Raw genomic sequence first — 18605 nt, 5'->3', positions numbered from 1 at the left:
AGTTAGCTTCGGCAAGCCGAAGCTTATATACCCTTGCAGCTATAATTATTAAATTTAAAAACACAAAAAATGATATTCCCAATAGTATATAGACATGGCTAGATCGACTCGTCTATTCATGCTGATCAAGAATATATATACTTTATGGGGTCGGAAACGTCTCCTTCACTGCGTTGCAAACTTCTGACTGAAATCAATATACCCTCTGCAAGGGTATAACAAAGGAGAGTGTTGTAGTCGGGAGCCTCGACTACCATGTATCCGGTACACCCAGAAAGAAATATAAATTGGGAACCCAAAAATTAAATTAAAGTGAGGTAATTTGAACTAAATGTTGACCTAAGGAATCATATACAGTGTTAATGCTAATTCTTGCGTACATAAACACCGTTTCATGATTTCGATAACACACGAAAGTTGACTATGAATTCAGCCTCAATGCATGAAATACTTCACAGCCTACTTTACAGCCTACTAGTCTATAGAGCTCTATTTCATTTTTAAATACACGAATCGAAAGGTATTGCAAAAACTGAAACGATTGCTTACCACGACTTTTATAACTTCAATTGGTTTAATGAAAAAGCGATGAAAGTGTAAAAGTAAAAATAATTGGAGCTGTTTGGGGTCGGTGGGGATAAATGACTCAGCTTATTAAGCAAGTTTTTTTTACTGAGAATAGGCGTCGATGTTAAAGTCCAATGCTCCGTTCAAATGTTATTTCAAAAACAAGATGGTGGGGGGCTTTCCAAAATGAAAATTGGTGTCCCTTTGTTTGTGGGTTTGTATGAATCCCTTTTTGGTTTTAGGGTCTTAGACCCATTACGGCTGTATTAAGCAGCTCGATAAAGAAAACTTTTGTTAAATGACTTAAGGAAAAACGCGCTAGTTTAGCGGGAAATCCAAAAAAAAATATCGATTTTAGAGGCTTTTAGTTTTTAAACAACTAAGACTACGTGCTTATCACGATGCCTTTGCTTAAATGCCCTAAATACAATAAATTAAAAGTTAGTTTCGAACGATATTTTTTTAAATTTCACACTACACTGGTCGGCAAGAGTTTTTTCACAAAACAAAAGTTAAATATACTCATACTTTGAACTGACTTCTTGTTAACCTTGGCATCAATGGAAAGGTAATTTAAATGCCGTTTGAATGATACAATATATTTCCTAACCCATTCAGTACTTATTGAAAAGGACGAATTTGTGTGAAAATCTACTTTTTAAACTTTTTTCCTCGACTTGAAAACTTACATTTTTCTATGCAAAAAGTTTCTCCAGACAAAAATAATAGTAACTACAAAAATAATTTTTCATAAAACAGTTTTTTCTGAGTCAATTAATAGGTATTGATGAGAACAATACATTTCAGTTAAAATTTTTATTCTAGCATCAAAACTGTAGGAGCCACAGTTTTAGGTGGCTTGTGGGCGTTAGAGTGGGCGTGGCACTCTGTTGAAACAAACTTGCGCTGCGTAAGAAGCTCAGGAATCTGCACGCCAAATCTCAATAGCCTAGCTCTCATAGTTTCCGAGATCTCAGCGTTCATCCGGACGGACAGACGGACAGACAGACGGACATGGCTAGATCGACTCGGCTAGTGATCCTGATCAAGAACATATATACTTAATGGGGTCGGAAACGCTTCCTTCTGCCTGTTACATACTTTTCGACGAATCTAGTATATCCTTTTACTTTACGAGTAACGGGTATAAAAATTACTGCTTGGAAGTTATTGAACGAATAAAAGTGCAACCCGATTCTGTTCAGTATTAAAAAGATTTCATGCTTACCTTAAAAGCCCAAAACTATGCAACATTAATTTGATGAGACAAAATTCTGATAAGATATTTGTTTGGGGGTTTTTTGAACCCCTATAAATTCAAGAAAAGCCCGAAAACGCAATTTTTTGATTCTCAAAAGGGAATTTTTTAAATCCTTTTCTCCTTAAATCCGTTCTCCTGTCCAAATTCGTGATTTTTGCATCAAAATATATAAAGAACCTAAGCATTCATTTTAGCATTCTTGTATTTGATAAAAAATGTAAAATTGATTGGATGAAATTTTTAGATTTCTTGAATTTGTTCATATCTTGTTTGTTAAAGCAACATATTAAGGGTACTGTGCGCTGTGAATTTAAAATGGGCAGCCTGTGATGTCCTCCTCCCATTAATATTTAAATATTTTGAAAAAATATACAATATCATCGATATTTTAAATTGATATTTTCAAATATCATTATGATATTTTTCAAAAACCAAATATCATCGATACGATATTTTTGAAAAATTCGGCAACCCTAATATATATCCATACAATTTAAAACATATTAATTACGTTCATAGATACATCGTTGCAGCATGGTAATTTATGAGTAAAAAAAGGTTATTTTCCAATTGCCTTCTTCAAATGACTTCCAGGTAGAGCTTCAACAAAATCGATGGTACTATCGATAATATCGATGGCTGGGCCCTGGTGACCGCTATCAATGTTTCTCAGACTATCGCGATTACTCCCATCTCTTGAATTTCAAAGGAATACGAAGGCACGCACATTGAATTAAGCGTGACAGATTGGCTCGTTCGCATCAGCCTCCGCGTTGTGTCGAAGTTCGCCTGCAGGTCGAGTCTCTACAATAATTAAGCTTATTGCGTTTTTAATTGTAATTATTTAAGAATTATAATTTTCATAATAGCACTATATTCATAAAAGAAAATTATCTTGAACAAGTTGAAGATGAAGGTCTGATTAATCTGTTAAGAGAAATGGAACCGCGCTATAAGTTGCCAAGCCGGACACACTTGCGTGACACAGTTCTTCCAGTTCAATATGACTGCTTAAAGGGCATCCTGAGATCTGTTTTGGACAAGACAGACTTCCTGGCCCTAACAACTGATCTGTGGACACCGAGGGCAAACGAAGGATACATCACCACAAGGTGACCGGCGCAAAACTGGAATCTGCAATCTTGGCAACGAGGCAACTGGAACTTCCACAAGCCACACCGCACCCAACATTGCCGAAACTATTGCATCGGCGCTGACAGAGTGGGCTATCACAAGTTAGGTGGTTTGCGTAGTCACTGATAACGACTCAAAAATGAAGAAAGCGTGTGATTTACTTAAATACAAACACTTGCCCTGCGTAGCACATTCAATTAATTTACTCGTGCAGGATGTACTACATATGACTGTTGTTGAGAGCATTCTTAACAATTGCAAGACGATCGTCGCGTACTTCAAAAGAAGTACATTTGCATACGAGAAGTTCAAGGATGCGCAGGGTATCGACAAGCCGTGTGGACTGTCGCAGGAGATGCCAACGAGATGGAACAGTGCGTATGAAATGATAAAGCGCATAATAAAAACGAAAGATTAGATATAAGCGATAGTATCGCGATTGTATCGATATTTACTCCTCAAACTATCGAAACTACCGATTATGCTACCACCGATGTTTTTGCAGCTCTACTTCCAGCTAGTTTGGAAATACGTTAAAGACTTTAGAGAATACAGGTTTTAATTGAAGTCTTAACTTTTCAGAGATTGGCTTGGGACTCTAGGACGCAAGACCCAGTTGAGAATTATAAACAACACATTGGACAAAGTTTTTAAAGTTATTGTTGCATACTTTTGTGTGAAAGATATTACGTTAAAATAACTATTGTTGATAGTTAAATATCTATTTACTATTAAAATAACAAAGTACACACATCACGTGAACGGAATAATAGTGGCTTCACTATTAAATAGGAAACAAAACATATACAACTATTTAAAATAGTGAAGTACAATTTTTCATAGTTATTAAAATACCTGCATTGGTCAATTTTACCAACCAAATTGTTTATTTGTGTATAAATTATGCTAATTGCATATCAAACCAAAAAACACCTCTTAACGAAGTAAAAATCTAGTGACGATGGCAACATACAATAGTTCTGGTATCAACTATTGTGAATAAAATGTATTATACTATCTACAAAATAAATAAACTTTCTAAATTTATATATTTTGGCACGCCGCCATACTATATATCTGTGTAGGCAGTTAGCTATACGATTTTTATGAAGCGTGCCAAATGAGAAAAATTTAGAAAGCGTATTTATGTAGTAGATCGTTGAAAAATTTTTTTGTCACAAAAGTAAATATCAGAACTTTGAAAATTTATCTGTAATTATTTACAAAAATGTTTATAATTGTATAATTTATAATTAGTGTGATGCATACTTTTAGGAAAAATTAATGCAGCGTGCAGCGTTAGTTGTTCTTCATTCGAGTTTGTGCACTGGTTCTGGTTTCGTACGGTCGTGTTAAGCTTCTAATCAGCAACCAGAGAGTGATCTCGGACTTCTTCAGTTGTGCTTATCTGCGCGCAATCTATTTTTAGACACCGCCCGCCGGTGTCTTTACCGAGCTCGATTAATTTATCACCCGAGCGAAAGTGTAAGCGTTGTGTACGACTTTGCCCAATGCATTGGGCAAAATAAATATTGGGCGAAAAATATAGTAAGTTAATAAATGGATAGCAACACACCTTCTTTTCCGCTGCTCTCGAAAGAGCTGTCCGGATTTGAGAAGATGAAAGAAATCGCTGGCCAATCTCCAGCGGAACTACGAGTCAAGCTTGCAAGACGAAATTTTGTGATTTGATGAAGCCGAAACCTCCGCCCATATGTGTTCCAAAGGTTACCAATATCCTCACTCTAGAACGAACCCTAGATGAAATCATCTCTGCAGATAAATATGAGATACGTACATCTAAATTCGGAGTTACTCGCATATACACTGACAGTGCCGAGTCTTTCCGCAAGGTAGTTCGTAGCCTGACTGCTTTGAATTGCGAGTTTTGGCATCATCAACTCCGTGAGGACAAGCCATTTAAGCTGGTGCTAAGGAATATACACTCCACAGTCCCTAAGGAGGAAATAGAGCGTTGCTTTACGGACAAAGGTTTCAACGTTGCAAATATTTACTGCCCAAGAAAGCCTGGCATGCGCGGTACTATGTCCGACGTAAATAATGAGGAAAGGCAAAATTTGTTCTATGTCAATCTCAAGATGTCGCCGAATGTCGCCGAATCGTTAAGAATTAAGCAAATTGGAAGGCACAGTGGAAAAGGCTACTCGCAATAAGGACCTCGTCCAGTGTTATAAATGCCAAAATTTTGGACATACTCAAAATTGTTGTTTTATAAAGCCTGTTTGTGGGAATTGTACCGGAGATCATCCTACCAACTCCAAATCGTGTGAGTCCACATCTCAACAACCAATGCATGTGTGCAAACTGCGGAGAAAATCACCCTGCAGGTTTTAAGGGCTGCAAAGTTAGGATGGAACTAAGCGAAAAACTAAAAGCTGGAGTAAGTCTAAGGAACACAACAAAAAATAGGACAAACGAAAGCCGACACAGTCAACTATTTTCCATGTCAGCAACCAGAGATGGCGTATCTTATGCAGATATGGCAAGAAATAACCTTCCAAACAATATCAGCGTTGCAGCTAGGCAGACTGTTGCACATGTACATGAAAATGACCGCAACCCAAACCGAAATTTGTCTACCTTGGAGAAAACAATCTTTGATATAAACGCTAGGCTGGATCAACTCTTCAAGCTAGTCATGGAAACAATTGAGTCGAACAAGGCTTTTCGCGATCTAGTTCAGAATCTTATTTCTAAAAAATGACAGTCTCAGATATAAAAATCGGATTATGGAATGCAAGAGGAATAGTTAACAAAAGCGAAGAACTTCGTCTTTTCCTTATTGACAACTCAATAGACATAATGCTAATTACCGAGACTCATATGCGTCCCGGTCTTAAAATGTACCTTCCTGGTTATGACCAATACTTTGCCAATTACCCTAGCAATACCGCTAAAGGCGGTTCTGCTATCCTTATCAAGACCAACATTATCCACACTCAGACTGAGTCCACAACGCGAACTGAGTTACAGCTAGCTAGTCCTGATATTCCAACAAATGGAGGGGTCCTTAAAATAGCGTCGTTGTATCTTCCTCCCAGCGAGCCCTGGACAAAGAACGATTTTGACCAGCTACTAGCGTCTCTGGGCCCGCAATTCTTGGCTGGAGGCGACTTTAACGCCAAGCATCAATGGTGGGGCAATTTAAGGTCTTGTTGTCGAGGAAAGCGTCTTCAAGACGCCATAGTTTCTAGCTCTTGCCAAATTCTATCTACTAGGGGACCTACCTTTTATTCGTCGAATACTAGGCTCACGCCAACAGCTCTTGACTTTTTCATCGTAAATGGAGTACAACTCAATCAACTCTCGATCCAAACAAAATACGAGTTGTCTTCGGACCATTTGTCAATTGTTGCAACGCTTAGTCAAACACCTGAATACAAGGCCAAGAGAAAATCACTACTACCGCCCGGCTCTTCCGTTGAAAAGTTTAAGGAAACCCTGGACAGAAGTATAAATCTCAACACTGTGATTAACCATACAGATGATCTTGAAGATGCGGTAACGGCTTTTATGGAACAAATATACATTGCTGCGACAGCTGCTACCCCGAACCAAAGGCAACCTCCGGACCAAAGTAGAAGCAAATTGCTCCCACAAAATGCTTTAGTTCTTATAAATCTGAAAAGAAGAGTTCGTCGAGAATACACAAGAACTGGAGATATGCGCGTCTATAACATATACAAAAGGCTTTTAAATCGCCTAAGCAAAGTCGTGAAAAAGAACAAGCAAGATCAAATTGACCACATGTTGGAAAATGCGGGTCCAGATACATCGACTAACTGCTCTCTCCAAAGGCTCCTATCAGAAATCCCGCTGGTGGTTGCTGTGGTTCCAGTCAGCAGAAGGCTGATATCTTTGCTGACAATTTAGAGAACAGATTTAAGCCGTTAAACCTAACTTCGATGGAAAACCGTATGCTTGTGCAAATGCGTCTGGACAGGCCTTTTCAAATGGCTCTTCCCACAAAGCCTGTTACCCTAGAAGAAGTTGTGGCACAGATCGGAAGCTCAAAAACAAAAAAGCCCCAGGCGAGGACCTTATAGACAACAAAACGCTCAATCCTTTGATAGGGTATGGCACGACGGCCACCTAAGCAAGCTAAGGATCCTACTAACGCCACAGCTTTTCCTCCTCATTCAGAGCTTCCTATCGGAAAGGAAATTTAGTGTTGTTGTCGATGGTGAAAAGTAGTCAAAACGTCCGATCTCAGCCGGTGTACCCCAAGGCAGTGTACTAGGCCCGACACTTTACTCACTGTATACGTCAGATATACCAGATTCCTGGGGTTGTACCGAAGTTGACGATGATGACATGCTCATCGCCACATACGCCGACGACACAGCGGTTATGGCCAGAAGTCCAAGCACAGACATTGCAACCTTGGGCCTGCAGGAGTACGTATCACGTTTTGAAAAATGGACAAAAGAATGGAGTATAGGCATAAACTGCAGCAAATGTGCTTGTGTCACATTCTCCACAAGGCCAAAGAAGTGCCCAGGCATTTCCATGCTCGGATTTTAGTTTTAGTTTTTGAACCTACTTATCTCCCTAACGTGACTATAAAGGACAATGATTTATATTTGAAAAATTGAGGAATCTTAAGGTTTATACAGATTCAAATTAAAAAGAAAATCGGTAATACAGTTTTCTGCAATCGATTCCATTTACACAATTTCCGTAATGCATCGCAAAAGGATGCGTTTTCGATTCCCATAAAGTATATATATTCTTGATCAGTATCACTAGCCGAGTCGATCTAGCCATGTCCGTCTGTCTGTCTGTCCGTATGAACGCTGAGATCTCGGAAACTATAAGAGCTAGGATATTGGGATTTAGCATGCAGATTCCCGCGCAGCGCAAGTTTGTTTCAGAAGGGTGCCACGCCCACTCTAACGCCCACAAGCCGCCCAAAACTATGGCTCCTACAGTTTTAGTGCTAGAATACAAATTTGAACTGAAATGTATTGTTCTCATCAATACCTATCGATTGACCCAAAAAATTTTGATATAAAGGACCTAAGCTTTCATTTTAGCATTCTTGTATTTGATAAAAAATGTAAAGTTGATTTGATAAAATTTTTCGATTTCTTGAATTTGTTCATATCTTGTTTGTTAAAGCAACATACATATTAAGGGTACTGGGCGCTGTGAATTTAAAATGGGCAGCCTGTGATGTCCTCCTCCCATTAATATTTAAATATTTTGAAAAAATATAAAACATCATCGATATTTTAAATTGATATTTTCAAATATCATTATGATATTTTTCAAAAACCAAATATCATTGATACGATATTTTTGAAAAATTCGACAACCCTAATATATATCCATACAATTTAAAACATATTAATTACGTTCATAGATACATCGCTGCAGCATGGTAATTTACGAGTAAAAAAAAGGTTATTTTCCAATTGCCTTCTTCAAATATGACTTCCAGGTAGAGCTTCAACAAAATCGATGGTACTATCGATAATATCGATGGCTGGGCCCTGGTGACCGCTATCAATGTTTCTCAGACTATCGCGATTATTCCCATCTCTTGAATTTCAAAGGAATACGAAGGCACGCACATTGAATTAAGCGTGACAGATTGGCTCGTTCGCATCAGCCTCCGCGTTGTGTCGAAGTTCGCCTGCAGGTCGAGTCTCAGATCGGCTAAGAGTTTCACTAGTCGAAAAATCGTATTCTTTGTAGTGTGACGGAAGTTTTCAAAGTTCATCGCCATGCATGTAGCATGGTCTTACTGTCAAGCAGCTGGGTTTGTTGCCAAACGGAAAACAAATTTTAAAAGGAGGAGTCTGCTGGTACACAAAGAAAGTAAAATAAAAATAAATGAAATTTTTAACGAATGTTTTTATTTATGTAAAATAGAAGTTTGAGGCTTCCTTCTCGTCCCACGGATGCTTCGCCATCTTTCCCGCGCCATCTGTAGTCCAGCTCCGAGCTGGCCAGTAATAGCTGGTGATGGCTAATCCAGCTGTCCCTTCGCGGACGACTTTATTTCCTCCTCCCTATAGAAGCCAGCGCATCCTCTATCTTCGTTCCATCACCAGCTGCCAAGTAGATGGTGAAGGAGGAGACCTCAATGGAGAGCTCGTCGGAGATCAAGCGATGTCCCATGTTCCTCCCTACTGGGATTCTCTAGTGGATCTCCTCCAGCGCTTCATTTTGCCCCTGTTATGGTATTGCTTCCTGTCGGTCAAGTCCCACAATAATGGGCAACAGCTTGGATAAGGCGTCCTTTTTCATCTGCACTGACCTCCCTTAACCGTTTTTGGGGTTTTTCTTCCATTTAAAAATTTTTAATTCCCCACCGCTTCTGCACGAACACCGCCAAAGATTAAATTTCTTATTCTTTGGGCCGCGGCTAACGGCGTTCATAGAAAGTTCACTCCCGAAATTTGGTATTTTTTCTGGTATTTCCTTAGCTCATCTGAGTACCGCTCTGAAAAACAGCCGGTTTGCCTCTCGCTCACTCCTATGGTTAGCTCGCGGTTTTCGTCGATGTGAGTACTAGGCTTAACTGCTGATGCTAGCAATTTTGCATTAGGAGGATTTATTTCCCAGGATAACAAACCAATCAGTTACATTAGTAGGACTCTAAATGCACATGAAGAAAACTATAGTACAATTGAAAAAGAATTATTAGCTATAGTATGGGCAACAAAAACCTTAAGACCCTATTTATTCGGAAGAAGATTTGAGATATTAAGTGACCATAAGCCGTTAGTCTGGCTAAACAATATCAAAGAACCTAATATGAAACTGCGAAGATGGAAGATAAGGTTAGGCGAATATGACTTCGAAATAAAATATTTAGAAGGAAAGTAAAATCACGTAGCCGATGCATTGTCAAGAATCAAAATTAACGAAGTATACTATGGCAGTAACAAAGCAACAGCACATAGCGCTGAAGAAGATAATGAAAATGTAATAACAATTACTGAAAAGCCAATCAATCATTTCGCAAGACAGGTAGAAATGATTCGAAGCAATACAGAAGGTGAAGAAAGTGAAAATTATTTTAAGAAAATCAAGACTAAAATAATGTTTAATGAATTAAACATCGAAGAACACTTTTATACCAAGTCAAGTGCACTTTACATCGAACACGACTCTGATTTAGAAATCATTCAACAAGCTTTTAAACAGGTCATGAACTCTACTACAAAAATTGTAAGAGCAGTAATTAAATTACAGGACATAAAAACTTACGCTGAATTTAAAGAAATTATTGTTAGCAACCACGAAAAACTATTGCACCCAGGAATTGAAAAAATGGTAAGGCTTTTCAAAGAAACCTATTATTATTCCGACTACCATAATTTAATTTAGAATTTAATTAATGAGTGTAATGTTTGTAATCAAGCAAAAACTGAACATAAAAAGCTCAACTTGGCTTAGGTGAGATTCAAACGAAATTTTAATTATATCCCACATACCCACAGAAATAAAGAAACTTCCCGTATACGAAATATTACCTTATCCAGATGAAAATAATAAAATATTACAAGATAACACCTAAAACAAATATTACGTATACAGAAACAGCTTGTATAACAAAGAATCAAGAAAACCTGTTACCAACACATGTCTTTTAGGTCTTGTTAATCAAACAAATACTAGTTACAGGTACACAAAAACGCTATTAACTACCCAAATTAATTATGTCGAACCAAATATCATAGTTACATGGAATTTGTCAAAAACTGTACTAAATCAAAATTGTATTAAAAATGAAATTGTAATTGAAGGAAACAATATGATCAAAATACACAATTGCTCAATTGCAATTAACGATTTATCCATAAGCAATTATAATTCTGACTACACACAAAGCATATACACAAGAAATAATGTCACCAAATTAGACCCAATATCATACATCCAAGCAAAAGAAATATTTTTTGAACAAAATAAAGAAAACCAGATTTACAAAATATTTGTAATTGTAACACTGGGTCTCTTAATATTAAGTATATCACTGTACCTACTTTATAAATTTAAAGAAATACCTAAAAGAATACTTATTAATTACAATAACACAAAAGGTGACGACCCAACAATAAAAGCACAAGAGTTACAAAACTCACAAGAGTTACAAGAAATACCAAAACTATTCCCCAAAATCACATAAATAACCATATGATTTTGTCTAAGTGATGGGGGAGTGACGTGTCTGCACTGCGATTTCTCGACGGCCACCAGTTCAAAGAACGAAACCGTTCACAAATAAACAGAATCGCCAATTTCGGCTTTGATTAAAAAAGATACAAAAGCTCGAGATCCTGCAATGCAAACAAACAAAGAAAATTGATTAAGTCCGAACGTCAACAATGACGTAATTCCATAAACGTAAAAATCCAATAAGATCGCAAAATCTAATAAGACCGAATTATGTAAACATAAACAAAGAAGTGGCGATCGCATCATCCACTTGCGATTGCGTCACCTAATGCACTAACAGTAAATTCTAAGACGCAAACCGAGGTTTCATTCTAACCAATTCTGTAACATACAATTAGTCTTTTTCCAACGTTCTAATAAAGAATAACCAACAAATATAAAAAATCTCTTGATTTTTTATTTGGGCGAAGAACGACTCATGTACATAAACATATATATAAATAGGGAGATATTGCTAGGTCAACTTGCTTAGTGATCCTGATCAAGAATATACATTATGTATATACTTTAGCCGGTCGCAACGTTCTTTTCTACCTGTTACATACTAACGCCCACAAACAACTGTTACACTAAATTTAAGAAAAGTATAAAAAATTAAGTAAGAATTAAAATGAGATTTTGTTCTTATTATCAATACCAATACATGCCAAGAATGATTAAAATCGGACCAGTCTGATCCTCATAATTACCAAAATGTTGCAATTCAATCCAGATTGCACACCACATGCAGCAAATCAGCAGTTTTCATTAATACGCCACCAAGCCGCAAGGGGCGCTATAGGCTAGTTAGCGCTGTAGGCTAGGCGTCGCTATAGAAGAAGAAGATAGGTGGCGCTATAGGGTAGGCATGTTAGTTAAAAAACAGAGTTGCTTTGAGCATATCTCCATCCCTCTCGCTCTATGTAATAGTCGAGGCCATCGACTGTAGCGTTTACTCGTGCTAAAACTTATTTTAAAGGCAAAACAGAAAAGTCAATCTACACATGCATACATGCCTAATTTAAGAGATGTTTGTCCTTATTCTGTTCGCCTTTGACTCCTTTTTATAACTTTCGCTGTTTTAAAGCAACGATTTCGAGAGACACAAAGGATGAGATTGAAAACAATACCTGACAGACTTATGATTCAGAAGGTTCTCATTTAGCCGGACTCTCCAAGAAATTTGCATAATTTCGCATGTGCGGGTGTGCTGCACTGCTTCTATGCTTTGTTTGGGATTCAGAAATACTGTTGTACTAATGGACGCGAGTGTTCTCCTTGCCAAGTTACTAGACTTTTCCAATGAGACAAGAATGTCAATCAAATGTCAGAGCTGATGGTGTGTGAATGAATTATGCGAATGCATAACGAGATTAATGAGTACCTAAAAGTAAGCGCTGAAGTAAGCGCGATGAATGAGTTATTCTATGGGCTACGAAAGTTTATATGCAACCGAATAAATCTGAAATAAATGAATGAATCATTTTATTGTATAGCTTATTTATCTATTCCTGAAAAAAAAATATTCCTAATGACATTTCGATATTTTCATTTATATAAATCCCCATTGTAAGCCATAAATTAATTCAAATGAGTTTTATTAACTGAAATCTCAGCCGCTGCGCATAAATTAAATTGAAGGAGGCGAAGGATAAGAACATAAAAATGAAAAGAAATTGAAAATAAATTATTTAATAGAAATGAAAAGTTTTTCGATTTATTTTGGTGTGTTGCTGTGAACTTTTGTGCACGGCTACATAATTCACTTTGGCTGAAGGAGGGTAGATACTTTGGTTAAGGCCTTTGGTCTGCGCAGCAGGTGCAGTGGCATAAATTTATGTATCTCTCGGAAATTTAAGAGACGGAGTCTTATACAAATTTAGAAAACGAGAAAGCTTTGCCGTGACATTGATTGCTCAACTGCTTGCCTTTGTTTTGTTTGGGACGGTCAAACAAAGTCGGATAAAATTCAAATTGTGTGGCTGAACAGTGGTAAATTTCATATGTTTCAAGTTAAATTTATCAAAGTAAGATTAAGGCACATCACATGAATGTTAACTTCACGCATAAGTATTTTTGTGAAGTGGTGTCTAAACACTAAGGGAATCATTGTTATTTATTTATTTATAAATATTCGCCCTTAATTCAAGAAATTCGCCGTTAAATCAAGAAAATCGCCTATGATTTTGATCCAACGGCGACTTTCCTTTATTTTAAGTAAATAATTTTCTTGAATTTATGTAAGCACTTTCTGGAAATAACTAAAAAATTTTCTTAAATTCACGGCAAAATACCTTATAAGTTAGAACAAGTTTCTAGAATTAAGAAAACTGTTCCGAAAAATAAGGCTTTTTTCTAAGGAGCAAGTACTACTTTTTCAATCTTCAGGGAATTTCTTTCTTAAAATATGGATTGTTTTTCTATATATTACGGTCTTTTTTCGTATTTATATAAATTTGTTTCTATATTTAAGGTCAATTTTTCTAAATCGAATAACTAATTTTTTCGTAAATCAAGAAACTTGTTTCTATATTTAAAGGCTATTTTTTCTAATTTGAATAACCAATTTTATTAAAAATTACACAATTTTTTCGTAAATCAAGAAATTTGTTTCTATATTTAAAGGCTATTTTTTCTAATTTGAATAACTTATTTTATTAAAAACTACAGCGTTTTTTCGTAAATCAATTAACCAATATTAATATCACTGTGGACGGCAGTACACGTAGTGGCGAAACGCGGAAGAGAGCGTGCGAAGACAACTACTATATATAGCCGCTGAATTGAAAATCTGCCATTATGGTCCGATCGTAACGAGTGATACACCAATCGAAAGGTATCGCAATAACTAAGGAGATTGCATACCAAGATATATATTTGCTTGGGAGAAAAGGCGGTGAAAGTGTAAAAGGTGGGGATAAGAGCTCCCGAATGTTTAGCTAGTTTTTATCTAACTGAGAACACGCGTCGAATGACACCTCATTTGTTGAAATTCGATGTCCCGTTCAAAAGTAATTCTAAAAACAAGATTTTCTTCTTCTTCCCAAAATGAAAATGTTTGTGGGTTTGTATGCATCCCATCTTAGTTTTAGGGTTTTGGAAAAACCCGCTAGTTTAGCGGAAAACCAAAAAAAAAATCAGATTTAAAATGCTCAAAGTATCTAAAATGCTACAGAAAATTGATATATATCTCTGAAAAGATAATTTAATTTGCTAAATACTTTTCATATAGTAAAATTTTCTGAATATAATAGATTTAGAGTTATGACAAAAAGTTATTTTTAAAACCACTTTTTGACTATTTTCTCAAAATTGAGTCAAACGATTTCTTTTTAAATTTTAAATCATACAGCCCTTGAGATTCCTTAACTTTTGATCTGTAACACTTTTTGCCCTAAAAATTACCGTTTGGAAGATATTAAGCGATTAAAAGTGCAACTCGTTTCAGCTCCGTTTACGAAATATTTCATACTTATTGGAATAAACAAGAAAAAAACCAATTTGATGAAAAATATTCTTATTAGATTTTTTCAAACGGAAAATTTGTTATGGTTTTAGGGTCCTTTACTTGCATGAAGCTAATCGAAATAGGAAACTTGATCTATTTGTTCTACCACTTTGTAAAAAACCCGCTAGTCGGCGGGAAATGTAAAAAACGACAGATTTCTCTTGGAATCTGAAACTATACAGCCCTTGAGATTCCAAACTTGTGCTATTAAAATAGGTAATTGAAGCGATAGAACTTGTTCTGCCTAATTTAAGATGGCGTTCAGCTAAGATTAGGGGTTTTTCAATAGCCAAGCCATATGGGGATGACTCCTAGTCATGGTATTGGGGTACTTAAACTCTTGAGCAAAAAAAAACTTCTGATATCAAACAAAAACACCTCTTAACGAGGTAGAAAGTAGTGGCGAACTCGCCCTTAACAAAAATTTCTGATATCAACAATCATATCAACAATTACAAATACATTCGATAAAATAAATAAACTATATTAAATTTATCTATTCGGCACGCTACAACAGAAAATTTACATGTAGGTAAATAAATATTTAGTGTTGCGGGCCGAAATCATAAATTTAATATAGTTTATTTATTTTATCGAATGTAATATCATTTTTCGTCACAACTGTTGATATCAGAAATTTTTGTTAAGGGCGCGTTCGCCACTACTTTCTACCTCGTTAAGAGGTGTTTTTGATTGATTCAATATTAAGAACCAATTTTATTGAAAATTAAAATTGGTACACTCAGAAAAAAAATCAAGTATTTCGTGCTTGAACCTAGTATTTTCGGTGTCAAAACTTCGCCAAGCATGGAAAATACGGAACCCGAAAACAAAATACTTCTTTCAAGCACGAATTTTTAAGTCCGCAAATTCTTGGTTTCAGTACGACTTAAGAACGCTGAGGATTAATGTCAAGTATGGAGCTTTCTCAAAACAATAATAAAGTATTCTTAAGTCTGGACATATACATACTTAAAATAAGTACGATTTATTAATAAATTAAAAAAATTGTAGGCTTGATTTAAGAACAAACAATTGCTAAACCCAGTAAATTATAATCTTGAAGCTAGAGTAAAAACACTAAGTTCAAGAACATTTAATTTTTAAATTAAGACAATATTAAATTTAAGTTAAGCAGGAATAATTTTTATATCAAGATCACATCATGCCAGACCTAAGAACTGTTAGTTCTTAAAACTTGACCCCCCATTCCTAAAACAAGGTATGGTAAAACTCAATTTCAGAAACGTTTATACGCTTAGGAAGTTATTGTTTTGGTTTACATTTTATTGTACATGGTTATTTTACAGTTGTTACATACGCTTAGGAAGCTATTGTTTTGATATTCATTTTATTTTGCATGTTTATTTTACATTTTCTATATACGCTTAAGAAGCTATTGTTTTGACTTAAATTTTATTTCGCATGTTTATTTTATAGTTTCTATATATACTTAAATTTAAGATACGATTTTCCATTGTTTATTGTATATAAGTGCAAAGGAAGAGTAATTATTTCATTCATGTTTAAAATGCAAAATGTGTCGGATGGATAACCGATTTCATAAGAATGAAAATGTTTGTCAAATCGAATTAAATCTACTTCATTACATAGTACAAAAATATTCTTCTTATAACTAAAACAACTTATAATCTTATATATATGTACATGTGGGTTTTGTGTGGCAACATAATAAGTTGGCTTGTACTTCGTACCTTTGTATTCGAGTTCGTTAAATAAAACACATGTTTTAATATTAGAATCAAAGTTATGCAGGTTTGTGACGTCTTCCTGTCGTATTTTGTATGTCTTCTTCCACATATCGCGTACAATCTCTCAATCGTCACATGTACGGCTAAGCGTCAGCTTGTATGCCTTGCAGATGTCTGCATCATCCTCTTCGGAGATCACAAGTTCTACAGACCTCTTCTTCTTTTTCATTATGCGGCTGCGGCGGTTCCTATATTTTGAATATAGTTTTCCTGCAGGATTGCCTCTACCCATTCGAGGTATAAAATAGTAATTCTATACAAACATAAATTAGAAAAGCAAATCAAATTATTTATAGCATTATGTTTTTACCTTAACGTTTATCTGGCTTGGGAGAACAAAACATATTTCCTCTAGCAAGGTTTGGAAATCTGGAACGCTAATCGTAATATTTTCGAGCATGGCCTCTTCTATTATAATAGAAATAAGTTCGTCCCGAAGCATTTGGGGAAGATAATGATGAGTTTCTTCATGTTCCAAAATCTTCATGCCCTTTCGAGACTCATTAAGTAAGGAGTGCAAGCTTTTATTCAAAATGAACTTTAGGGGAGCCTTGACGTCCGGTTTGACAATGGAGGGCAGTGGCGAAATTTGGTCTTCATCTCCACCCTACAAATTTAAAATACTTTAAAGCGTATTCATGTACTATTTTGCTAATAACGTACCTCAGACTCCTTCCATCTGAAGAGTTTTTGTCTAAACTCTATGCGCAGACCTAATGAAGGCACTGCCTCCTTAATGTCATCGGCGTTCATGTATTTTAGCTGCTCGATGTTTACTTTTGCAGCTAAGTTGATGCGCATAAATATTACAATTTATGTAAATATGTAAGTAATGTAAAAATATAGGTTTAATTGATGATATTGACAAGGCAGTTAAAGTTTATGAACATACACATATTATTAGCTGGAGTCTCAACTAAGCTAAAAGAGACGAAACGGTAATACATAATATTCATACATAGCGGTAAAACATTGTGTGTGTGTATATACATACATATGTGTGTACGTGTGTACTTTTTGCGATTCAGAAACGCATTCCTGCCCTATTTGCTTTATAGATTATAAAATATGTCTTAACTTTAAATATGTATATAAAATGTACATAAATACGTTTGTAATAAGCGGTTATAACATTTCCAGAATCTTAGAAATTCTGTTATTGTGTTTATGCGATGCCGAATTCACGCTTTCATTTCGCGATTTCAGCCGATTCGTGTGTGCATAAACGCCATTTCGTGAATTCGGCAACACACGAAAGTTGACTATGAATTCAACCTCAAAGCGTGAATTGGTGACAATTAAACTCCGGTAACTCTATATAATTATCGGAGTTGCCACATCGATATAAATACATAAATACACCTTACATTTAACAAATTATTTGTTTATTTAGTGCCAATGGAAACTAGTTTTCATCTTTTCTTTTGACGGTAAAAAGATGTTATACTGGCTTGCACATACTTTATCTTTAATATTAGCAAGATTATTTCATGCGAATCGAGAAAAAATAATCGGTTTAATAATCGCTAACACCTTTTTCCACCGGTCCGGCACCTCTGTCAGCTGAGATTGATAGAATGCATGAATTCGGCGGTGTCGCATAAACAGGAGCAAATTTTATTTCACGCTTTTAAGAAATCATGAAACCCTTAGCATAAACATAGTATATAATGGGTTCTTTCACAAATAATTGTAAGCACGTGTTTCACGCGTAAAAAGAGCATACGTATAAACAAGTGTACATATGTATATAATTTTACCGATATTCGGTGATATTCCGTTTACATAAAAAAGAGGAATACAAACGACGACTAGTGGCGTACTGGTCAGCACAGTTATCAAATTTCGTGGAATTACATTATTTCTTGAAAACGGTCCGGGTGTGTTTGTATTTCTCTTTTTTATGTAAACGGAATGTCGCCGAATATCGGTAAAATTATATATGTACACTTGTTTGTACGTATGCTCTTTTTACGCGTGAAACACGTGCTTACAGTTATTTGAACAGTTACACAGTAACAGTTATTTCTGGAAATGTTATTGCCGCACAAAAGTATTCGTTGCAAAGAGGGTTAAGAGAAAAAGGCCAATTTTAAATAAATAACTCTTTTAAAATGTTAAAAAATGGATTATTTTTCCAAAGATACATATTTTGTGAAGTATATTACGA

The 18605-nt window shown here is 35.7% G+C and overlaps 1 protein-coding gene across 1 annotated transcript; it reads right to left on the bottom strand.

The window, feature by feature from the left end:
- Nucleotides 1–16147: 16147 nt before the first annotated feature.
- Nucleotides 16148–17216, bottom strand: LOC119557393. The gene is made up of 3 exons (XM_037870138.1): nucleotides 17099–17216; nucleotides 16713–17042; nucleotides 16148–16360 (listed from the first exon to the last, which is right to left on the bottom strand). The coding sequence occupies exons 1-2, from the start codon at nucleotides 17186–17188 to the stop codon at nucleotides 16734–16736; spliced, it is 399 nt and encodes a 132-aa protein (XP_037726066.1). The 5' UTR covers nucleotides 17189–17216; the 3' UTR covers nucleotides 16148–16360; nucleotides 16713–16733.
- Nucleotides 17217–18605: the final 1389 nt, after the last annotated feature.

This window comes from Drosophila subpulchrella, chromosome X, assembly GCF_014743375.2.
Source record: "Drosophila subpulchrella strain 33 F10 #4 breed RU33 chromosome X, RU_Dsub_v1.1 Primary Assembly, whole genome shotgun sequence".
In the NCBI taxonomy this organism is placed as follows: Eukaryota; Metazoa; Arthropoda; class Insecta; order Diptera; family Drosophilidae; genus Drosophila; species Drosophila subpulchrella.
The sequence above is the reverse complement of the archived record's forward strand: the minus strand, read 5'-3'. Positions and strand labels throughout refer to the sequence as shown.